This window comes from Capra hircus, chromosome 24, assembly GCF_001704415.2.
Source record: "Capra hircus breed San Clemente chromosome 24, ASM170441v1, whole genome shotgun sequence".
Lineage (NCBI taxonomy): Eukaryota > Metazoa > Chordata > Mammalia > Artiodactyla > Bovidae > Capra > Capra hircus.
The window spans coordinates 37,250,064-37,275,227 of NC_030831.1; the positions used below are offsets into that span (position 1 = coordinate 37,250,064).

The window sequence follows — 25,164 nt, forward strand, 5'->3', positions numbered from 1 at the left end:
TATGCATGTATTCCTTGGTAAAAAATATGCATAAACATATTAAAGATTAACTACTAGCAGTAGGTAGAAGAGTGGTTCTCAAGTTAGCAAATTCTCAGGGGGGAAATTAGCTAATTAGAGTAGCAGGAAGGCAATGGCACCCCACTCCAGTACTCTTGCCTGGAAAATCCCATGGATGAGGGAGCCTGGTAGGCTGCCGTCCACGGGGTCACTAAGAGTCGGCACGACTGAGCGACTTCACTTTCACTTTTCACTTTCATGCATTGGAGAAGAAAATGGCAACCCACTCCAGTGTTCTTGCCTGGAGAATCCCAGGGATGGGGGAGCCTGGTGGGCTGCCATCTATGGGGTCGCACAGAGCAGTGAAAGAGGGCCCAAGCTAAAGAACTCTGAGATTTGGGAGCCTGGGCAGAAGAGAATTTGAAAACGGCAAGCAAACTTGCAGGGAGAAACTGTTTTGGTGAACAGAGTTGAGATATTAGAGCAATGTTCGCTGTAACTCAGCTTTGTGGAGTCTGTCCAATAAAGAAAAGTACTGTTCCAAGTATAATAAACTATAATAGTTACGTAAGTTGGGCCGCAAAGATTAGCAAAAGGAATTATTACAAAGGTTTAAACAAATGAAGTTTTGTTTGGGGGGATGGCGCTTAGAGCATGTATGCTGTAGCTATTAGTGACTAAAAAGTAGTAACATATTTATGGTAAATCACAGTCAGATACATAATATCACATGACAATAACTTTCATGAAAAAAGCACACACGATTTATTTCAACATCTCAAAGGTAATTTTTTCACAATAAATAATGGCAAATGAAGAGATTGGAAGTAAAGGAGCAGTCAGGAAGGGGTGAGAAGGGTGTTGAAAGGATTTGGGTTGTTGAAGAGACCTGGAAAATGGTTGGTGCAGAGAACCTGCTGGACTCAGAACACATATTTTTAGAGGATAACATGTATATTAGTGATGCAAACCACCAGAAGAGTATTTCTTCCCGCCTCATTTTATACTTTAATCTTCATTATTTGTTCTTTTTCTCTCTGCTTTGAATAAAGAGAAATCTGTTTAAATAAAAACTGAAGACTTGAATTTTAATGTTTGATGCTGATGTTAAAATATAAAATCATGGGACTTCCCTGGTGATCCAGGGGCTAAGACTTCAATGCAGGTGGCCCGACGCAGGTTCCATCCCTGGTCAGGGAATTAGATCCTACATGCTGCGACTAAGACCCAGCACAGCCAAATTAGTAAATATGTAAGAGTGCCTTGAGATAATTTAGGCTTCACCACAGAAGGAAATAATTGTGACTGATTTTGTTTGCAGAACTAGTGGACATGGATCCCGGAATAGTCAGTTTGGTATATTTTCCACTTCTGAAAAAATCAAGGACCCAAGACCACTTAATGACAAAGCATTTATTCAGCAGTGTATTCGACAGCTCTGTGAGGTATTTTATATTTAATATTGTAAACTGTGAGTGTTCTCTTCAAGTACTTTTCAATAATTTTCCTATTGTGAAACATTTGACATTTCATAAAAATTATTGTAGTTTCTTTCAGAAAACGGTTATGCGTATAGTGTATCCATGAAATCTCTACAAGCTCCTTCTGTTAAAGACTTTCTGAAGATCTTCACTTTTCTTTATGGCTTCCTCTGCCCTTCGTATGAACTTCCTGACACAAAGTTTGAAGAAGAGGTTCCAAGAATCTTTAGAGATCTTGGGTTTGTATGTTATATTTCTCTTTAGCCTAGAGAGATTATTGGAACACAGAGGAGAATGAAACTCAATAAGTGTGTAAAGGTTTTGAGTTAGAGAAGTAGTATATTTTAAGATGGCCCCTGTGGGTCACATATGCAAGATCAATTGAAAAGGCAAAAAAACACACAACTATTTGGGAATTATTAGTAAAATACAGATGATAGATCATAAAGCCCTCAACTGCTCATGTTATAAGGAATAGATAGGATGGACTAGATCCTGCAGATTTTATAGATCAGAGAAGACAGGTGTCAAAGCCTGGTGAAAATGGAGTGAGATAAGAGTCCAGAAAAGCCTGCATAGGACAAACACAGGGAGAGATGGATTTGAGGAGAAGTACATACATGAGTTTTATTTAGGGTACGTTGCATTTGAGGGAACAAATAATCTTTCAGAAGAGAAGTCCTGCCTATTGGTTGTAAGTCAAGTTTTGCGACTTAGGGGATATGTGTACAAAGTAATCGTCAAAAAAATACACAAAATCATTTGTGAGTAAGATGACAAAGAGAATCTCGACAAGTATTTTACTTCTAAACAAGTCAAGACTGTTGGTATATACTTGGAATTTTTAAAATGTAACTTCTTGCTTAATTTAGCCATTATTTTTATAAAAATTAACATGCTAGCTTATTTTTTCTGATTTTTCATAGGTATCCTTTTGCATTGTCGAAAAGCTCCATGTATACAGTGGGGGCCCCTCATACATGGCCTCACATTGTGGCAGCCTTGGTTTGGCTAATAGACTGCATCAAGGTATTTGATTTCTCATTTTAAATATATACATAGGAAAGATTCCCCCCCCTCCTCAGAATATTTCTTTTTCTTTCCCAATCTTGCTTTTACCAATTAGCTGCAAGTCTGAGTCAGTTTTCAGAGCATGTTTGGTTTTATGTTCTTCAAAATGTTACTACATGAGTCCACAGGAGAGAAAGGGAAATATCCCAAAGGCAAGGAGATCATTTGTTTTCATGAGGTTTTACAGCTAGAAACAAACAAAACCCCCAAAAATTCAAACAACAACAACAAAAAAAAAACAACAGCAAAATAACGTCAGTAGGAACTTCCCCCGAACATTTATCTCAGATTCCTCAGTCTTTTCTCCTCTCATATTTTATATTATTGAGGAGTGGTGGTTTGTTAGTAAATGACACCTTTACATAAGAGAAGTTTACTCAAGTCCATATTTCTAGTTTATATGATTTCAGATTGAAATTTTTTCAACCAAATCTCAGTTCAGAATTCTCAGTTCTTGTAGTAAGAGTCTTTTCTCCAGTTCTGGGGATCTGTTTGTGCCTCCATAAGGCTCACCTTCAACTTTGCAGAGTAGCAAGAGTTCTCACAAGGAGCTTTGACACAGCAACAGAAACTGTCTTTATCTACCCTGATGACAGGTAGAAGATTCTGTTTTTCATCTTGGGCTATGCCCTGCATGTCTTCAATCTTAATTAAATCTGATTGTCACATGAGGCCTTGTCAAGTGAAGAAGAGGTAAAGGATGAGTTGACCGAGCTTGCCTGCATCCACTCTAGATACACAGAAGGGATTATGAGTGCCTTTGGAACAAGAAAGGAACGCTAGGACAAGCAACTCTAGGCTCAGGACAGTATCCCCACTCAGCAATCCTGTAAATGAGTGCTAGGCTAAGAAAATTGATTGTTCTTTTATACTCCTAATGCATAGTCCATTTTTTTTAGAGCTCAGTGTTGATTATACTAAATATGCATTGTATCTTTAGGTTTTATAGCAAATTTTTTAATTTTATTTTTAAAACAAGTTATAAAACAGATGTTCTGAAGTGGAACTTCTGTGCCTTAAAAACATTTAGGCATTTTCCTTCTGGCTTGTTAATTATAAACATCTGAATGTTTTGCTATAATTTATTATTTGCTATCACTTTCAGCTTAAATATTTGTTTAAATGAAGACTTTATATTGTAAAATTCAACCTAAAGTACATTCTTAAACATTTTGAAGGAGTCAGATAACATTTGAGTACCAAAATTAAGTTCATTTAAGATAAATCATTATTACTGGCTTAGCTTTTGTGGCAGTTCTGTTTTCAGTTCTCAGAATTATGTTAAAATGTGTAGCAATACATATGTTCTCAATGGGCTACTAACAGTGTAAAAGATCAACATGTTTTTCTCTATTATTGGGTAGTCAGTCAGTCGTGTCCAACTCTTTTGCGATCCCATGGACTCCTCTTTTCATGGGATTTCCCAGGGAAGAATGCTAGAGTAGATTACCATTCCATCCTCCAGGAAATCTTCCCGACCCAGGGATTGCACCTAGGTCTCCTGCATTGGCAGGCAGGTTCTTTACGACTGAACCACCAGGAAAGCATATTTTTCTTTGTAGAATAGAACTAAATATGGATCCCATCCTTTTTTAATCCTAGGGGCTTAGTTATTAAACTGTCAAAAAGATTATAGTGTAAGGTTTAAAAGAATAACCTCTCAAGAGACTTTATCATGCAATAATGTAAATGCTTCTAAAGATGACACTGAAAACAAGTTTGGCAAAACTTGAAAAATGTGTTTTTCTCATAAAGTTAATCAGTTTAATATGTTTGTATACTGAACAGTTACATAATGCCATGAAAGAAAGCTCACCTTTATTTGATGATGGACAGCCTTGGGGAGAAGAAACTGAAGATGGAATTATGCATAATAAGGTACCTTACTTTACCATAAACATTAGTCGTCTGATACTGTTTACTAAGTGTGTCATTATGAAATTAACATAATCTTTTGTAAAACTTGTCTTTTTTGCTTCCTGGAAATCTAAAATTTGATTTTTGGAAATACTAGTCAATGGATTTACTCTTGGATTCACACTATAATTTCCTAAAAATAAATAAGCACAGAAATTTGGAAATGTTAAGTAAAAAAGACAAGGCAATTAGAATTAAAACATAACATGTTATTGTTTATGTGTAGATATATTTCTTTTTCTCCCCTTTTAGAATGAAGATAATCATTACTGGCATCATTATTCTAATATATTTTGTTGACACAAAGCATAAAAGACTAGGTCTTAAAATAGATGGCATGTGGGTTTTTTGTTTGTTTTGTTTTGACCATTTTAGCTAGGGTAGTTTCTGCTTCTAAAAGTAACTGAGATAAAATAAATAGTCTAAATTGGTTCTCAGAAGGTCCTTTAATGGAGCCTAAACTATGTAACGAACTCCGCCCTGTTTCCTGAAACAGACAAATTTATGTATCCAGATGGAGCAAACACCCACCCCAAGGAGTAAATTTATAGTATTGAGATTGAGCATCAGTTTCCCCTAGCTAATATAAAAGACCAATCACTATGCGGTTCCCTAAGATGAAAAATAAACATCCTGTGTTCTAATTCTGTTCTTCACCTTCTGGAACACTTGTCATAAAAAGAAAGTAGAAATAGCCTCAACCTCGTCTTTTATTACTACCTAGGGAATGGTTCAAATTCAAAGGTAAATGTACTGACTGCCATGGTGTTGCCTAGTTGTTTGTTTTAGACTTAATACTTCATCGGTGATCCCTGCTAGGAAAGCAGCTAGAAAGCCTCTGATCCTCTTGAGAGAATTCTCCTCCCATGTTGCAATATGTGTGCTAGACTAAATATACCTCGGTTTTTACCCAGATAAAATTATAACACCTACTAAATTAATTATTAATTTCTTGATAGTCATCCTAAAGGTTAAACCAGTCAAAGTTATTCCTGCTGTCTTAGCTGTTATTTCAGATGACAATGTATATAAAGAAGCACTTTGGAAATTATAAAGTACTATTTTTAAGTTACTTTAGTTTTAAATTAAAAATTAATTTTTGATGTAATTTAAAAGAATTACCAAAATACCAAACTTCACCAGGTTCTGAGTGTCCGCTCTGTGGATCTAGAGACTCAGTTGTTTTTTTTTTAAACCTTCAAAATAAAAATCAACCAAACTTAAGAAAACTGATTGACATCTTACCAAATTCACATCTGAAGAGGAATGAAAATCTATTTATTTCCCCCTAGTGATCCATCTTTCCAGTTACAGGAATACTCATGCCACCTATTCAGGGTACCCCTTCCGTATCAACCAAGTAATGAGAAGGTTGCTTAGTAAGCAGAGCATCAGGGCAGAGGGAATTGGTTTGTCTTAAGGGATGCTGACTTCATCTGACTGTGGAAAATTCTTATCAGTTCTCCTTGCCTCCTAACAAAGGATACACCTCAGTGACCAGAACACCTCAGAACTGCAAAATGGAGTGTTATTTTCCCTTGGATAAATATCGAGTGCTAATCTACTGTTCAAATCTCCACTAACCTTGCCATTTTTTTAACCTGAAGTTACAGTGTAAATTACAGTCTTTATTAATTATGTTCTGGCTTTCATAGTCAAATCTTGTCAGATTAATTGGATTTAAATGATTAGCAGTTCATTAAAATTTTTCATTATCCCCAAAGATGCTTCAGTTCACTTCAGTCACTCAGTCATGTCCGACTCTTTGCGATCCTATGAATCACAGCACGCCAGGCCTCCCTGTCCATCACCAACTCCCGGAGTTCACTCAAACTTACGTCCATCGAGTCGGTGATGCCATCCAGCCATCTCATCCTCTGTCGTCCCCTTCTCCTCCTGCCCCCAATCCCTCCCAGCATCAGAGTCTTTTCCAACTGAATCTCCTTTAGAATGGACTGGTTGGATCTCCTTGCAGTCCAAGGAACTCTCAAAAGTCTTCTCCAACACCACAGTTCAAAAGCATCAATTCTTCGACGCTCAGCTTTCTTCACAGTCCAACTCTCGCATCCATACATGACCACTAGAAAAACCATAGCCTTGACTAGACGGACCTTAGTCGGCAAAGTAATGTCTCTGCTTTTGAATATGCTATCTAGGTTGGTCATAACTTCTTCAAGGAGTAAGGGTCTTTCAATTTCATGCCTGCAGTCACCATCTGCAGTGATTTTGGAGCCCAAAAAAATAAAGTCTGACACAGTTTCCACTGTTTCCCCATCTATTTCCCATGAAGTGATGGGACCAGATGCCATGATGTTCGTTTTCTGAATGTTGAGCTTTAAGCCAACTTTTTCACTCTCCTCTTTCACTTTCATCAAGAGGCTTTTTAGTCCCTCTTCACTTTCTGCCGTAAGGGTGGTATCATCTGCATATCTGAGGTTATTGATATTTCTCCTGGCAATCTTGATTCCAGCTCGTGCTTCTTCCAGCCCAGCGTTTCTCATGATGTACTCTGCATAGAAGTTAAATAAGCAGGGTGACAATATACAGCCTTGATGTACTCCTCTTCCTGTTGTTCCATGTCCAGTTCTAACTGTTGCTTCCTGACCTGCATATAGGTTTCTCACATTTGCATTAATAAGCATCATCTCACCTTCTCAAAACCCTTCTCTGAAGTTATGGGCTTTTCTGGTTTTTTGGGCTTTTTTTTTTTTACCATTTACTAAATAACACCTTTATTCAAATTTAAGTGTTCTTTTAATCCTCATTATTCACTTTAGAAGTAGCAGACTGAGTAAATCTGTGCAGCATAATTAATGATATTCCCTAGGTTTGTGTCTCATTTACAGGAGTTCATGTAACCACTTGGTATTCCTGACTTTCATTATTTTCATTCATATTTAAATTTTCACTTAGAAAAGTGAAACAAACTAAATAGAGATTCACGACTGAGTTTTTAAATCTGCTTCACCCAATTAGCTGTTTTTGGACTACACCATAAAATGCTATGAAAGTTTCATGACTGGTGCTGACAGCTTTGACGAGATGAATGCAGAGCTGCAGTCCAAGCTGAGTAAGTGCTTTTGCTCCTAGTGTGCTGGTGTGTAGGTTATCTTACTATGCTGAATGTTTATATGAGCTCCTCACTTCGAATGTATTAGATACCTCCTTATTTTTATTATAACTGCTTCTTTGGTGGAGAGAAATAAAGGATGTCCTTGCTTTATTATTTTAATAAGTAAAGTACCAGTTAGTGAAAAGACCTATGGTCTCCCATAATTCATGTCAAAAAGTTAAGGGGCCATTGTATTTCCAAAGAAAGAAATTATTTTTCCACTCAGCTATGATCTAGTGACATTCAGAACTTACTGGCTAACTTTTAAAAAATGTTTCATAGGTATTTTACATCGTTTTTCTTTTTTTATAATAGTCATATATAAAATGCCAGAGTGGTAGGTAAAATAGGTAAGTTTAAGATGTGTAAAGCTATCCTGCAAAGACTATAGAATCATTCAGAACAGGAGGATACCCTGCCACTCTCAGCCCCAAAAATGAAAGCATTCTCTTGTGTATCCGTGGGATATACCTTTCTGGAGAATAGTGAGGATGGTTTCAGTGTGTCCACATGAGAAAGGGAACAAGCAGAGTATGTGATGTTGGGCTTCTTTTTAAAGAGGAAAATTCATAGTGATCTAAAACCAAAAGCTCTAGTGACTTCTTTGCTATTTCAGTTATAATAAAGCATATAGATTATATTCATTTATTCAAACTATTATATACACACTGTGTGCCACCCACCGTGTCAGCACCAGGGATACATTAATGAGTGAGGGAAATCTCTGCCCTCATGAGCTTGCATTCTATTAGACAGAGACAATAATCAGATGAACAGTAAGTCAGACGGTGGTAAGTGCTACAGAGGAAAATGAAGCAGGCCTGGGCGGCAGAGAGTGCAGTGGACTGCAGGGAGGGATTGCAGTTTTGCAGAGGGCAAGAGGTCCTTCACTGCGAGGGTTTTATGTAGAGACTAGAGGAAGTGAGGGAGAGAGCAATGGTGAAAACCTGGGGAAGAATTTCCTAGGCAGATCTGAGACCTTATGAAATTTTGGGGTTTTTTTTCTCCAGAGGATTTATTTAACGTAGATGCTTCCAAGCTGGAATCATTAGCAGCAAAAAACAGAGCATTGAATGAACAAATTGCAAGATTGGAGCAAGAAAGAGAAAAAGAACCGGTTAGTAAACATGCTAATCTTAAATAGGCTTCCACAGTTACTGACACTCTTGGATCTCTGTGGAGAAAACTAGCTGTTTCTTTATACAAAGATAAAAAAAAATTTCTAATGCATTAGCAAAATTCATTAAAATGCATAAATTTGCATTAGGAAATGCATTAGCAAAATAAGCTTCTTAAAAGTTAAGTTTTTTTTAATATAGGCCACAACTCCTAATGAAAACATGTTTGGTCTCCCTAAAGCTTTGTTTTCCCTTGTGATCTATTGGTCTGGGACTAATGGTGTTCAGAATATGATGAAAGAATCTTATCTACTTACATCAGATCAAAAGGATCTTTAGAACAAGGTCCCCATGTTACATACCTCATGGGAGCACCAACAAGAGGTCCTGAGCTTTGTAATCCATGGAAAGAGAATGATAACGAGTTTGTATAATATATTGTATGTTGAGGGATTTCTAAAAGCTAAATGATGATGTCCAGATGTCTAATGTTATTTTGTGTATTATGATATTGAAATATTCCATAAAGTAACAGATTTTTAAATGTTTGTGCTTTTTCAATCTGGCCCTTGACTTTTTCTATCCCAAATTGGCTTCTGAAAAATACTCCTTTCAATTGGGTAATAACAGTAAACTCCCCTTTTAGTTCTTTTTGACTCCCTCTAAAAATGAAAAGAAAACTCTAATTTACCTTTCTTTAAGACGGATTTGAATATTGCTTTACTTTCAAGTAAAGTATGAAATGATTATTGACAAGAATAACTTCATACTCTTTTTCTTTTAAAGAATCGTCTAGAGTCATTGAGAAAACTGAAAACTTCTTTACAAGCAGATGTTCAGAAGTATCAGGCATACATGAGCAATTTGGAGTCTCATTCAGCCATTCTTGACCAGAAATTGAATGGTCTCGATGAAGAAATTTCTAGAGTAGGTAAGCACAACTAGTGCTGAAAGTTCATTTAGACTGGGGTGGGAGCATGCATGGGACTTAGCACATACAGAGCAGTCTTTGTCATCCATACCTTTTTGCCTCTCAATGGTAAATGTTGGTAGCAGGCCACCAAGTTTTTAGTGACTTCTATATTCGTTTCCTGAGGTTGCTGTAACAAATTACCGCAAACTTGGTGACTTAAAACAGTGGAAATTTATCCACTCACAGAAGGCTAGAGGCTGGAAACTGGCAGAGCCACACCTTCTCTGAAGACCCTGTGGGAGAGCCCATTCCTTGCCTATTCCAGCTTCTGGAGTCCGATGGCATTCCTGAGACTGTGGCCACGCCACTCCAGTCTCTGCCTGCATCTACACACTGCCTTCTCTGTGTGCATGTGTCTCTTCTGTCTGTGTTAATTCCTCTCTGCCTGTCTTTTCAGAACATTTATGACCTTTAGGGCCCACTTCAATAATCCAGGATAATCTCCTTACTGCAAAATACTTAATCCCATCTGTGAAGACTCCTTGTCCAAATAAAGTATTGATTACAGATTCCAGGGTCTGGGACTTCACATCTTTGGGTGACCATGATTCAACCTACTATACCTTCTAACATGTTTTCAGATACCTGACTCTTTGAAGCCAAGAGGGACCTAATCTTAAGAACATATGCTGCCTGAACATAAACATATCTTCAATTCCACCTTGTAATTAATATGCCAGGTTTTTAAATCTTTGCCAGCCTCAGTCTGCTATATTTGCCTTATCTTCTATCACTATCAGTACCTCCTAGGCTACTCCACAGCTTAACCTGATTAAAAATAACATGAAAAGATGCTATAAAAGCCCAACTAAAGAAAGTTTGTTTATATCTTGTGTGCTCCCAACCTTGGTTTCATAAACAGATAATAGATCTTAATCATAAAACTGAAAATACTGTGGCCCATGAATTGCTTCTATGGTGCCAAAAGTAGCACAAAGAAAGATATCTACACATCACAGAGCCATTGGCTGGCAGTTTACAAAATAAATAGCTATGTGGACCTACTTTACTATTTTCCCAGGTCTCTGCCTAGTTTGATTTTATTCTTTTAAGGGTTTTACGACTGTGTCTGTCTCATGTAGGCATTATGTAGATACTCCTTAGGCTATTTGATTTAACTCTTGTTCTTTGGAATATTGATCATCTGTCGTATCAAGGACAGTAATTATCTGTCCTCAATAAATAAATTGATTTATTTTTTTCCAAGTAAGTCTGATTACATATATTAGCTTTGCTCTACATCAACTCTTTAAATAGTTCACACTTGACCACTAATATTTGTTCTCCATAATGACAAGGAAATTTAGACATCTTAATCAACTAGAATTGAAGGAACTTAATTTATTTCTTTTGCAATGCAGAACTAGAATGTGAAACAATGAAACAGGAGAATTCTCGACTACAGAATATTGTTGACAACCAGAAGTACTCGGTTGCAGACATTGAGAGAATAAATCATGAAAGAAATGAATTGCAGCAGACCATTAATAAATTAACCAAGGACCTAGAGGCTGAACAGCAGCAGTTGTGGAATGAGGAGCTGAAATATGCCCGAGGCAAAGAAACGGTATGTCTTACCATTCCCAGAGCAGCACCTCATCAGAACTTAGCTTTGTAAAGGTCCGTCCCAATTTAGAAGAACTGAGTGAGCAGAATAAATTGGCTAAAGAGGTAAAACTTTTCAGCATTGACATTTTACTAAAACCAGACTCATCCCTTCATGTCAATTCAGTAATAGCCCAATTTCTCGGTCATACTTAAGATAGCCTGTATTTTCCAATAGTGAACCAAGAAATGAACAAAAGATGTCTCTAAGGCCGTGGAAATAGTTTTCATAAGTTCCAGGCCTTTTATTCTAAAAGTGGACATGAGTCACTTCTTCATTTACGTCCTCACTGCTCAGACATGTGTGTACCACTTACCATGTCGGGTGCAGAGGGAGCATAAAACGACATAGGAACTCAAGAAACTGCCGTTCTAGTTGACATTTCTCTACCATGAGATCAGACCTCCACTGCATACTGAGGAAGCCTATAGTACACATGAACAACATTTTGGTGTGCATAGTGTAGGGTGATGGATGCGGTGGTTTTCAGAAAGGCTTCCTTGCAGATGTAAGACCTGAGCTGAATGGGGAATGTGAGGAGGGAGGATTAGCCTGGCCAGGTTGGGGAGCCAGCAAGTGACGTGTGTAGGGAAGTTAGGGAGGAAGCAGCACCAGGGACACTGCTGTCCTGAGCTTTCCATGTGGCTAGAGCCTAACAGCAAGGGATGTGGCGTGAAGATGAGACTCAAGGATGAGAAAGACCAGATGGTGAATATCCTTTTCACGTTTAGAAGCTCAGACTTTATCCTGAAAGCTCCAGGAAGCAGACCGTTAATACGTTAAATACATAAGATCACATTTCAGAAAGATCTCATTTTTGATAATGTGAAAAATGGATAGAAGGAAGCAACGCAGTCAGATAAACATCTGTGGGAAGTAATTGGTAGAAATTACAGGCTGAAGTTTAGATAACGCTGGTGGAGATTCAAAGAAATGGGTGGATTCTGTCTGCTTAGGAGGTAGAATGAATAAGGAGATGAAAAGAAGGGAGCCAACACCAGGGTCTGGTTTGAGTGATGGGGCAGGCAATGAGTAGTAGTATTCACTTAGGAAAAGAAGAGATAGAGAAGTTGGCAGTCAGGAGTGGAGATGGTAAGCTAGACCTGTTGTGCCCATGCAGCATTTAAATGAAAATATCTTACAGACTATTTTACATGGGCCTGTACTGCAGCATTAAATACCTGAGTTTGCAGTATAGATTTGGTAAGAATCTGTATATATTGTCATTGGAGCCACAGGGTAGACGAATTCACCAAGGAAGAATACAGAGGAGGAAGATAGAACTCTGGAAATACCAGTATCTTGGGAGTGGACAGAGGCCCCTTAAGAAAGGCCTGAAAGGAAGTAGGTTCTCCGTTCCCCTACCAGGGATTGAATCTGCGTCCCCTGTATTGGAAGGGCAGGGCTACCAGGGAAGTCCTGGAAGGCATTGTCTTTTAAAAAAGGCTCCTTTAAGTATCTACGTTTGCCTATGGGGGCAGTGCGGGTTTTTCACCCTGATCATATTGTGAAGTTCATTATAAGCATAATCAAACAGCTTCTTGGTCAGGTTTTAACTGTTTTACATTATTAAAAGTCCGTATTTTACACAGCTGCATATGCACAGTTCAGCCTGAGCAATAAGCACTGCCTCATTTTTTGAGCCATTTCAGCAGATTTTTGCTTTGCCTTAATTATCTGTGCTCCCTTGTACTCGTGACCTGCTCATCTCTGTCCCTGTGTATAAAAGAGAAAAATATGCATTTCTGAGAAACAGCCAGTGATGGTAATTGCAAAGGTCTTTGAACCTAGAATTTGGTAAACCTTTATTGTAGCCCTGGGTTTACCATCACATGTTTATGTGACCTCAGCACATCTGACTTCTCACAGCCTCAGTTCCCTTATTTACAAACTGAAGTGTGATTAGACCAGGTCGGTGAACCTGAAATGTCACTTCAACAGTTATTAGCACATTTTGCCTCTCAAGCACTGTGTGGGAGGCAGGAAGTTGTGAATCTCTAGACTAGGTGAACTCTGCTTAACTAGCTCAAACTAGCTGTATGAGTGCTGTTTTTGATTTGGAGGATCAGGCTGAAAGAAGAAAATTACCCAGGAAGTGGGTAAGCAGTGGCCTAATGAGGGGCCAGTTGGGCCATGGTCAGTGAGAAGAAAACCTTAGGGTACTGAGTAGGAGAGATTAAAGAATGGAGGCAAAATACTGAAGTCCAGCATAAAGAGTCCACCCCTTAGTTTTCTTTCCAAACTGATTTGTATCCCACCCGCCACCTCTGACTGGGAGTCCCCTTCTGGAGCTCTTTGCTGAGATGGGCATTGAGGCTACCTCCAGACTCTTGAGGAGAAATGTGATGCATGTTCTCTGTCTGAGCTGGTTGGGGGAAGGAGAAATGTGTCTCCTTCTGCTGTCCCCACAGTCTGGCAGGGTGGAGCGCTTGGCCTTGTGAAAACTGCTTTATTACAACAGCAAAATCTGAGTGAAAACCAGTAATTCCTAGGGTTATTTAGTATAAGGCCAGAGAGAACTCCATACCTCAGTCATCCCTGGAGAGCTGCTGTATTACAAATTATAGTAATTGAAATGATTTCCTGATTTATTAATATGAAATCTTTAATTTTGCATATAAGTGTTGCTTTTAAGTTTTTGGAAATTGAAGATTATTTAAGCACGTTCTGATAGGTACTTTTGCCCTTGCCTTCTTTCAAAGTATTCATTTTATAGATGGTAACTATATGAAAACAAATTGCCTAGACTCTGCAGGTTTGTTTATTTCATCAGATACTGAGTACTCTGTGCCAAGTACTGTTCTAGTTGCAAGGGGTGCAACTGCTCTCATGGAGCCTGCTTTCAGGTGATGGAGACGAACACATGAATAATCTCTCTCAGGCGGTAACACGTACTATGAAGGGTAAAGTAAGAGGGTAGAGAAATTGGGGGTGTCATGTTAGAGGGAAAGCCTGCTGATGACGTAATTTGAACAGAACCCTGAACGGAGGGGAAAAGACCGGGAAATGTGGAATGTGTTAGTAAACTATTTTTATCAAAACAGTTGAAATAACATTCAGAGACTTGAGTGACTACAGTTCGCTCATTTTAAATAAATGTTTTATTTTGTACGTTGACAAAGCTAAGGTTTGTTCCCGTGTCATAATTTCTCTGTCTGGTACTTTAAAAAGTGAATTTTAGTTAATACCTCAACATGGGACTTTTATTCCAAACTCCTTGTCAGATAGATGGAGGAACAGTAGTATTTTGTTGTTGTTATTCAGTCACTAAGTCATGTCCGACTCTTTGTGACCCCATGGGCTGCAGCAGACCAGGCTTCATTGTCATTCACTATCTCCCAGAGTTTGCTCAAACTCATGTCCATTGAGTTAGTGATGCTGTCTAACCATATTGCTTACTAATTAATTATGGTGTTAAAACTATCTTAAGATTTAGTGTGAATAAAATCTTTCATTCTTTATTTTTTTAAACTGCTACTGTTACTACTAAAAATGCCAACTTTAAAACTAATGAAAAACACATAATCTTGAGTAAAGCTGCAAAAAAAAATGCCAATTGAAAACCATATGGAATGGAACTGTTTCAGTATTTCTTTTTGTGTTCTCTTCTTACAGATTGAAACACAATTAGCAGAGTATCATAAATTGGCTAGAAAACTAAAACTTATCCCTAAGAGTGCTGAAAATTCCAAAGGTTATGACTTTGAAATTAAGTTTAATCCTGACGCTGGTGCAAACTGCCTTGTCAAATACAGAGCTCAAGTTTATGTACGTAATCGTGAGTACTTCAGAAGGTTTTTAAGTGATATGATTGATGTCTGCTCATAATATTTATAACCAACAGTTTAACTTAAACTTCAGCAGGTCCATAACTCAGGACTAAATGTAGAAATAAAACACTGAAACTTGCCCTCTTTCTTCCTGGCAGTAGACCTCTGCTCTCTGTTGTACCTTACTCTTCGAATTATAAAGCCTCATCTTCCCTCTCTTCCTCTAAAAGATTTGATTATATATTAAAGTAGATGCAAGGATTATTAAGACAAAAGTGAGACCTGATGCTTGCTCTCAAGTTGCTATTACTCATCTCAAGGAAGAAAGACAAAATACTTTATACATGCTTTATTAGAAGTCTTTACAAGATATACTAACAAGATCAGTTCTTCTCAACTGAGAGAAGTCTCTACAGCAATGGTGAACCTGGAATGAAATCTTCAAAGATGAGATATTTATGGGGTGATCTGTGGAAAGGTTTCAGGCACAAGGACACAAAGGAAGGCATGAAGTATAACAGAGCATTAAGTACCACCAGCGGCCAATAATCAGAGTACTGTACATAATTTTCAAATATGGCCAAGGATGTAATTTGAGGAAGAAAAATTTTAAGTGCCCCTTCAAAATGTTAATTTTCAAAATAGTTTTTAATATAAGAATGTCAAAGTCTAAAACCGTGTGTCTTTTTCTCTTAAGAATCATTCATTCATTCCATGAATTATTAATTGAGTATTAACTATATTCCATACCAGCTAGATGCTGAGATAAAATACCCAGAAAGAGGAATTCCCTGGTGGTCCAGTGGTTAGGATTCAGCATTTTCACTGTCAGGTCCAGGTTAAATCTCAGGTTGGGGAACTAAAATCTCTTGAGCTGCACAGCACACCAAAAAAAAAAACACATGTAAAGATACATTCCCTGCTTTCCATATTGCAGATTATGGGCAGACAGAGTTTGATTAATATAAGCTCATTTTCAATAGAAAAAAAATGCATCCAATGAACATTTAATCTTTTACTCTAATGTTTCTCAAACAGCTGCTTGGTAGGTAGGCAGATAGAGTTTACTCACCTGCATTTTGAGTAGTTTGATATGTTAGTGCAAGAAAACAATTTCTGGATCAAATTACTGTAGAAAAGATTACCCAATGCAAAAAGAATGCATATGCTCAGAAAAGAAGAATCTTTTCTTTGCCCCCTAGAAATAGGACAATAAAAATAGCATCAAGAAGATGCAGCCCCAACTGTCTACCAAGAAGTAGTATTTGGAAAAAGTTCTTTGGTTTTGAAAACATGTAGAGTTTTCCTTTGGAGCGATGAGATTGTTACAGAGTGAGAGTACCTTGCGAACGTACTAAATGCCGTGGAGTTGTGTACTTTATAAGAGTTGTGGGTGAGAGAACACCTCCTTCCTGCTGCCCAGTTTTGGCAAGCCAACTTGAGCAATCACCAGCTGGAAAACCATGGCCACTGAGAAATCCTGGGACATCTGACAAAGGCAGGCGTAAGCTAAGCTTTCTTACCTTGTCAGCCTCCTAGCCCTCAGACTGAAAAAGCCAGTGGAAGGGAAAGTGGTCAGAGCCCCTTTTCTCTCACTCTTCTGTTAAGTCCTGCCACAGGAACTCAGGAAAAGTAGGCAGGGAAATTGCCCTCTCCCTGACAGGGTCCAGATCTTCCTCGTTCCGTCTGCAGCCTCAGTCCTGCTTTGCGCAGCTTCTACATCCAGTCCTGTTGGTGGACAGTCACCATGTTTCAAGTCTTCTGCTATTACAACAGAGTTAGAATGGGGAGCAAAAAAATGAAGAAGAAATAAAATTATAAGGCTAAAGAATTGGAAAGGATTAAGGGGAAAATGATGCATCTAGAGAACAGAGCATAAAAATAAAACCTACATATAATTTGTTTTCAAGAAAGATAACATTAAACTACATGTACTTAAAGAATGTTTAAGCAATAGCAGTGAATTTCCAGAACAGAGAAGGCAATCTAGAATTTTGCAGGTATTCAAAACCAAAAGCAAGTTATAGTCTATAGTTACGGAAATTCCAGTACAATTAGTTTTATTTTCTTATTGGTGGTGTAGTAACTTAGATTTAAAACACCATGGCTTCACTTCTTATCTCCAAAAGATTCCTCATGAGAGAACTTTTTGAAATTATATGTAACCGGCCTTCTTATGTGTTTTATAGGCGCCACTCAAGGAACTCTTGAACCAAACTGAAGAAGAAATTAATAAAGCTCTAAATAAAAAGATGGGTTTAGAGGATACTTTAGAACAAGTAAGTAATGAAACAGTTGTTATAAACAAACATAATGTTTTGTGGTTTCCAATTGCTAAGGAATGGATTTTTAATAATACGAAAAATGAGAGGTATATCCTTGACCTAGAAACACTTGAAGTAACTTTTTAAGTAACTTAAACATTCTAAGCTTCACATATCATTAATGATGAAGTGATATGAAACTGAGTAAATCTCCCTTTTTTTCTAATGGCAAATCACCTCCTATAACTTGAGGTGATTTAGTAATATTCCTTTTTATAGTAAAAGGAAATTGAGATGACTACCTTAGAAGCGAGTATATATCATTTGCAGTTAGAAGCTAACTAGCTATGATAGATAAGAGACTTCCCTTTACCAGATTCTTCATTCAGGACCATGGAATTCAGGGAGATTCAACTTTAAATGCCTATAAAATTCTGTTTCTGAAAGTAGGTTCAGAAAATTCCTGTTTCTGAGATACTTGAAACATACAATCACCAATATAGCTGAGAAAGAAGACTATTGTATTCAATAACCTTTAGGGTGGGGTAAACTTTGTTATCCCCTGGAGAAGGAAATGGCAGCCCACTCCAGTACTCTTGCCTGGAGAATCCCATTTGTTATAGTAGATTAAGAAAAGTTTAAAACTCTTCAAATACAAACAAAAGGTATTATTTACTTGGTTAGTACCTAGTCGCTCTTTTAAACACTGTGGACTATAGCCCGCCAGGCTCCTCTGCCCAAGGGGACTCTCCAGGCAAGAATACTGGAGTGAGTTGCCTTGCTCTCCACCAGGGGATCTTCCCAACCCAGGGATCAAACCCAGGTCTCCCACATTGCAGGCGGATTCTTTACTGTCTGAGTCACCAAGGAAGCCCATTTGTTTATATAACACCAAACAATTAAAGCAACCCCCTAGCTAATTCAACTCTTAGAGAACTATGTGTTCTGGCTAACAGATTTTAAGATACAAAAGAAGTCCTATCTTTTCTGAGAATAGAAGCTTGTTAATTTTTTCTCATCTGAAAATAAAATCTATGCATTTCACAAATAACTTCGAAAGTAACGCACACTTTTTTTATGTTAACAAATTTTCATCAATACTTACTTTGTATTAGAAAGTTTTTCACACCTCCCACACCTAGAAAAAGTTGTTAGGTAAGTGAAGAGTTTCATGATACTATTGTTATTATAATTTAGGGTTTCTACAAATGTATGGGTTTTGTGACTATCATAGTGTGGGGAAAAGATAAGAATTAGGACTGCTTTAAGGAGTGTGCCCCAGTGGTGATGATTATTTGAGGTGAAGTGGTAGCCCCCTTCAGTACAGTTTCTCTCTGGATGAAGTGGACAGTAAACCTGAAGACTCAAAAAAGTATGAATTTCAAGCAATAGGAGCCTCTTGACAAATCTGTTTCAGACTACTTGAAACTTTTAAAGGCTATAGGCAGGAAAATTTGGGCAAGGTAGGGAGGCAATTATGAAATGCCTACTATAGTTTAGGTACCATGTCAATGTCCCAAAGATTAATATAACCAAAGCTTATATGAAATATAAAGTCCCATTTGGGGAAGACTAACACATGCTATTATGCTAATCAGATTTGCTTTTTTTTTTTTTTTCCAGCAAGACTCCTTTGGTCATAGAATAAAGTGGCTGAGAGGGAAGGCAACTGAAATTAAGAGGTTAAGCTGTAGTACTCAAGTAGGAAATTATGGAAATGAAGGGAGGAAATGAAGAAAGGGGACAGGTTGAAGAAATGTTAAGGAGGCAGGACCTAAACATTTTGTGGCTGAATGAATGCTAGGAGAGAAACGAGGAGCAGCAGTAACTTCCGTTTTTCTGGGGTGGGCAACATAGATTAGAAAGAAAATGAGGCTAGGAGTGGCCAGGGCAGTGCAGGAGATGTTGAGCTTGCTTTCCATGAGAGACAACCAAAAGGAAGCTGAAGCAATAGATTGAAAACATAAAAGGAATACTGGGTCTAAAGCCAGGGATGTGGGTGACATTTCTTAGAATATGTAGAAGAAAGTAGCAAAAGACTGGCAAAGGAAGGAAGTAGAATAGTTGGAGAATAATCAGAAGAGGGAGGATACACTATAAAAGCCAAGTAAAGAAGAGAGAGTGACCCTAACTAAACTTACTGTGGTAAAAAGTTCACAGTATATGAGAAGGATGTGAGAAGGGGCTCCCGTGGTGGCTCAGACAGCAAAGAATCTGCCTGCAGTACAGAAGACCCAGGTTCAAGCCCTGGGTCAGAAAGATCCCCTGGAGAAGGGAACCCACTCCAGTATTGTTGCCTGGAGAATTTCATGGACCAGAGAGTTCACAATATATACATAAATCATCTTGCTGTACATCTTAAACCCATGCAGTGTTTTTTTTTTTTAATTGAGGGATAATTGCTTTATAGTATTGCCTTGGTTTCTACCAAACATTGACGTGAAACAGCCATAGGTCTACCCATGTAAACCCATGCAACATTATATGTCAATTATATCTCAATAAAACTAGAAAAAAAAAGGGAGTGATCAGTGATGTCGTATGCTTCAGAGACTAAAAACTGAAACTATTTTTAACTTTTATAGTCGATTAACAATGTGATAGTTTCAGGTGAACAGCAAAGGGACTCAGCCATACATATACATGTATCCATTCTCCCCCAAAACTCCCCTCCCATCCAGTCTGCCACATAGCATTGAGTTCCCTGTGCTATACAGTAGGTCCTTGTCTGTTTCTGTTTTAAGTTATAACAGTGTATATATGCCCATCCCAAACTTCCTAACTATCCCTTCCCTCCATCCTTCCCCTCAGCAACCTTAAGTTCATTTCTAAGTTTGTGAGTCTGTTTCTGTTTTGTAAGTTCACTTGTATCATTTCTTTTCAGATTCCACATTAAGAGATGTCATACAGTATTTCTCCTTCTGTATGACTTCACTCAGTATGACAGTCTCTAGGTCCATCCTTGCTGCTGCAGATGGCATTATTTCATTCTCTTTAATGGCTGAGTAATATCCATGGTGTGTGTGTGTATATATATACATACACTACATTTTCTTAATCCATTCCTGTGTCTGTGGACATTTGGTTTACTTCCATGTCTTGGCTATTGTAAACAGTGCTGCAATGAATATTAGGGTACTAAAACTATTTTTTGATTTGACAAGTAGTTTAACCAAGTTAAGATGGCATAAGATAAAATAGCAGTTTGAAATAGTAAAGGTTAAACAGAATAGCAAAACTAATCAATCTGATAAGTACTTTAAAATAATTCCCAAAATCATTCAAGAAAAAATGAGAAATGGATACACTATAAATATGGAGGAAATTCACTTAAATTATGAAGTAATACAAAAATCTATCTTTAAGAAATTTTGCTTATAAGGCTAGTTTAACCCTTATACCACGAAGATACCACAAAAGAAGAAAAACCAATCACACTTATGGATGTAAGTATAAAGTTTAAATATTAGCAATTAAAATTTATTTAGCAAGTATTTTTTTAAGAGTCTGCTATATATGCCTGTACTATAATCGGTGTTGGTGATATAATATCTTTCTTTGCAAATTCTTATTTGTTTGGAAAGGTGGGCGTGAAAACAATTTTAACAAATTCATAAGATTTTTGGAGTATAAATACAGCATGTTGTGGATTCTCAGTACACCTACCTAAGATAAGCATAAGTTCTTTCTGAAGGAGGTGGTAGATGAGCTGAGTTGTGAATAACAAGTAGGAGTTGGCCAGTGGATACACAAAAGGATACAAACACAGACAAACATACCTGCCTCTGAAGGCCCAGACACTAAAGACCATGATGTGTTAAAGAATTACCTTGAGTATAAGTAGGATAGGGAAGAAGCCTGGAAAAACCAAAACCTAATTCTGAAGAGATACTTGTTCTTTCTTACTGGTAGAATTTTTATTCTGTAGGCAGCAGGTACCACTGAAGGTTTTTTAAAACCTATGTATCTTAGTAAGCTTACAGTGTTGACATTCTGAAGAATACTTCAGGAGGTACATGTGACTGGAGACCTACAGTTAAGAGACCTAACAGTATCCTGAGCCGTAAATGGTTAGGAGGCAAACCAACGCTATTGCAGTGAGGATGGCGAACAGAGATTTAAAAGTTAACAGAATTGGTTAGGACTCTAAGCTCTCACTGGTGAGGGCCTAGGTTCCATCTCTGGTCAGGAAGCTAAAAATCCTGCAAGCTATGCAGCACTGCCAAAAAATTCAAGCAACGTTATTTAGTCATCCACTTGGATGTGAAGGTTAAGGAAGAGAGCGAGATTAAGAATGTCCAGGAGTCCAACTTTGGTATACAATATTAAAGAAAAGTTATTTATGATACTTGTTAGCAGTAGTAAGTTAGACTATATTCAAGAGGGGCTATTACAGTGGAGTTTTGTAGTAGGTGAGAAAGACAGGGCTCATCCCAAATGCAACAGAGAAAAGTGGGAATTTATAGCCAAGGGGCAGGGTAGAGATCAGCAGCTGGAAATATCAGAGTTGGGGTATTCTGTCTAAGCACCATCCTAATAGGTTTCTTTCCGAAGGCCGGCCAAGGTGACGAGTCATCACCTGGAGCATGGCAGGGGATGAGGAATCTGATCAGAGATTCAGGATGGGAGATTCTGGTTTAAGTGACTTGGGCAGGATTCTTGCTTAAAATTGGATAACACAGTGACAAACATGAAACCCCAAGGGTCAACCTAATTGAGAAGAGTTTCAGAAGATCCTGAGTAGTTTGGTCAAAAAGAGATTCTTTGTCAGTGACGATATGCTATAACCTTGATGAAAAATATGAAGAAGGTTGTAGAACAGAATTTCAGGCTGGGATATGCTGTTGCAGGTCTCTGGGACATCAAAGTAGAGAATGTCCAGTAGGCAGTTGGAGTTTGGAAATAATATAGATACAGGTAGATATCTTTAGCTTGCATGTAATTAACAGCCAGGAGATTCCCCAGGTATGAGAATGAGCAAGAGCTCTCCCAAGTGAGCAAATGAGAATAAAGCCAAAGAGAGACTACTAGGAGAACATCCAAAGTACAAGCAGAGAAAGAGAAATCTATTGAATTAGAAGGATCCCCCCACCCCCACCAAGACTTAAAGAGGAAATCAGGAGTTTCCATGATCTCAGAGACCAAGGAAGAAAGTTTCAATAGGGAGTGGTTAGTAACCACAGATCTTACTCAGATTAAGTCTGAAAAGCACATTGGCTTTAATCATAAAGATGTTCCTCCTGACATTTGCAAAAGCAACATGAACCAGAGGAGCTAGAAAGCATGTTACTGTGGAGTGTAAATGGTGAAAAGGAAGATACTATAATCCGGATAGGTTATTCTTCATGGGCTGCTACAAATCTATTGCAGATGTTTGAATCCAAGGAAAGGTGGTGAAACTGTGGCTGAAAAATGGTGTGTGGGAAAGGTTTTTGGTTTTGGTGTGTGGTTTTTTGTTTTGTTTTGTTTTTATGGGAGAGGGTTGTTTGGTTTTGAAGATGAGGGGGAGAGTTCATCGGGAAAAGGGTGAAGTTTAAAAAAGCAGGAACAAAAGACCTTGATGGATTTGAATGTGGTATGAAGAAATATAAAGGCATGGGATCCAGAAAAGAGCTGAAGAGGTAACTTCTGTTCATGAAGAAAATGTGTGTCCTACATCCTTAAACTAACTGGAAGGAACAAGGAAAGGTCTCGTGTTGGTTGGTTGGTTGGACGCAAGAAGTGATGGAATTCCAGTCTAGTGGCTTCTATCAATTATAGAAGGAAAAAAATCATCTGATTGATGATGTCTTTGTTTATAAGTGACTTGAGAGCTAAGAAAGAAGGGAGGGAGGGAGGAAGTCAAATATTAATAGTTCTTAGAAGTTGCAGAATTATTGGCGACTTATTTTTAATTCCTCCCCTGTTTACTGCAGTGGAATGTGTACTCATGATCAAAAGCGGAGAGAGGAAATGTCTAATTAATTGGTAAAACTGACATGGCAAGAAGCGCTACTCAGTTAAAAGTAAACACATTTGACCAACCATGAGGGCCTAGTAGAAGTTTTGATTATTAGAGTATCAGTTTTGGTCTTACTGCAAGTGAATTTAATGAAGCAGTTTGTATGCTTCAGAAGTAGCATCTTTAGATTGGAAGCAAAGTTTATAGCTTCAGTAACTGGTCTTTCAAATGTGAAAGGCAAGTGATGTAGAAAAAGTCCTTGGAGTTCATTTTGAGTTCTGGACATATGCTAGTTGAATGATCTGAGTAAACTGCATTCTTTCCAGCCTACTTTTCACTCTCTCATGAATAGGAAAGGAATGTCCCTTTTAAGGGACTTTGGATGACTGAGAAGTACTGTGTGCAAGGAAAAAAAAAAAGTACTATACTGCAAGTTTCTTAAATAAGTTTAGTCATTTTACTATCCTACCTTTTACCAAATAACAATAGCTTCACTAAATTTTTCCCAAATCATGTTTTGTTTTAAATTTATGTATGTGTAGAATAATCCTTTTAAAGAAAGACATCAACTACTTTGTTTCCTGTTGCAAATACTGTCCTCTTGATCTAGCTGAAAAACATTCTGTATTAATTACCAGTATCAGCACTTGTCAAAAGGAAATGAAAGAAACTTTTTTTTTTTTTAGAAACACCTTTTTTCTTCCCTGTTTTGGTTTCAGCAGATCTTAAAGCTCAAACTTGAACAAGATTAAATGTTAACTTGATTACTCTTTGGAAGAATGCATTGGCTATAACCAGTTAGCAAATATTATCAAATAAAATCAGTGTGAGTAGTTCTCTTTAACATCCCAGAAAGTGAACACACAAATGAAAGCCACATAACTAAAGTAGATAAAAATCTAAATAAAGTTAAGACTTCAAAACGGCAGGGGAAGGAGTGGGTGGGACAAATTGAGAGAGTATCATTGACAGAAATACACTACCATGTGTAAAATAGATAGTAGGAAGCTGCTGTATAGCACAGGGAACTCAGCTGGGTGCTCTGTGATGGCCTAAAGGGGTGGGATGGCGTGGGAGGGAAATGATACATGTATACATACAGCTGATTCATGTTGTACAACAGACACTAACAACATTGTAAAGCAAATTCTGTTCCAATTAAAAAAAAAAAAAAGCCTATCCATTAAATGAAAGAAAAAAAACCTAGAGAGCAAAACAATTTATGTTTAAGGACTCTCACAGCTACAGAAAAATAGAAAAACAGATATTGGTGTCTTTATTTTACTGAGAAGCTGAATATTTTTATTCCTAACTAATGCCCTGCTATACCATTCTGCATTAAATATTATATATATATATTTTAAAATGCCTTCTTGAAATTAACTTTTCTTGGAAAAATATTAAATTTGTATGAGATGAAAGGTAAAAATCCACAAGAACTAGAGGAAACAAAATGGTTGTTAGTTGATTGATAATACAAAAGTTTTATTAAAAATTTTTTGATGTATAGTTATGATTTCTCAACCAAAGTTTTATTCCTCAAGTTAAGTACGATGATCACAGAAAGCAGAAGAAGTGTACGAACTCTGAAAGAAGAAGTTCAAAAGCTGGATGATCTTTACCAACAAAAAGTGAAGGTAAGAGTTTTGCCCATTTGTTTAGGTTCTCCAAAGCCGTGTTGATAGACTAGGCACCTGTTCCGACATCAAGCTTAAATCTTTGAGCTATATCCTATATCTTGTCTACAATAGTCTTCTTTTTCAAAGTTTATTGTAAGGAGTTATTTTTTTTCCTAAAGAACTTTTTTCTGGAATTCTGCTATTTTACCATAGACCATGTTTAATATTCCACTACTACTTTATATTTACATTTGTGATTCGGTATATTTCCTATATACAGGCTTGAAATTAC

At 37.5% G+C, this 25,164-nt stretch overlaps 1 protein-coding gene across 1 annotated transcript in view; it reads left to right on the top strand.

The window, feature by feature from the left end:
• The window catches only part of NDC80 (NDC80, kinetochore complex component), a 34,319-nt gene that overhangs the window by 5,259 nt on the left and 3,896 nt on the right, over positions 1–25,164 (top strand). Inside the window, exons 4-14 of the mRNA XM_005697068.3 lie at positions 1,322–1,445; positions 1,548–1,720; positions 2,408–2,510; positions 4,341–4,430; positions 7,446–7,539; positions 8,592–8,698; positions 9,486–9,630; positions 11,034–11,239; positions 14,894–15,046; positions 17,238–17,327; positions 24,798–24,890. Coding sequence (XP_005697125.1) covers positions 1,322–1,445; positions 1,548–1,720; positions 2,408–2,510; positions 4,341–4,430; positions 7,446–7,539; positions 8,592–8,698; positions 9,486–9,630; positions 11,034–11,239; positions 14,894–15,046; positions 17,238–17,327; positions 24,798–24,890 — 1,378 coding nt within the window. The remainder of the gene's footprint in view (positions 1–1,321; positions 1,446–1,547; positions 1,721–2,407; positions 2,511–4,340; positions 4,431–7,445; positions 7,540–8,591; positions 8,699–9,485; positions 9,631–11,033; positions 11,240–14,893; positions 15,047–17,237; positions 17,328–24,797; positions 24,891–25,164) is intronic.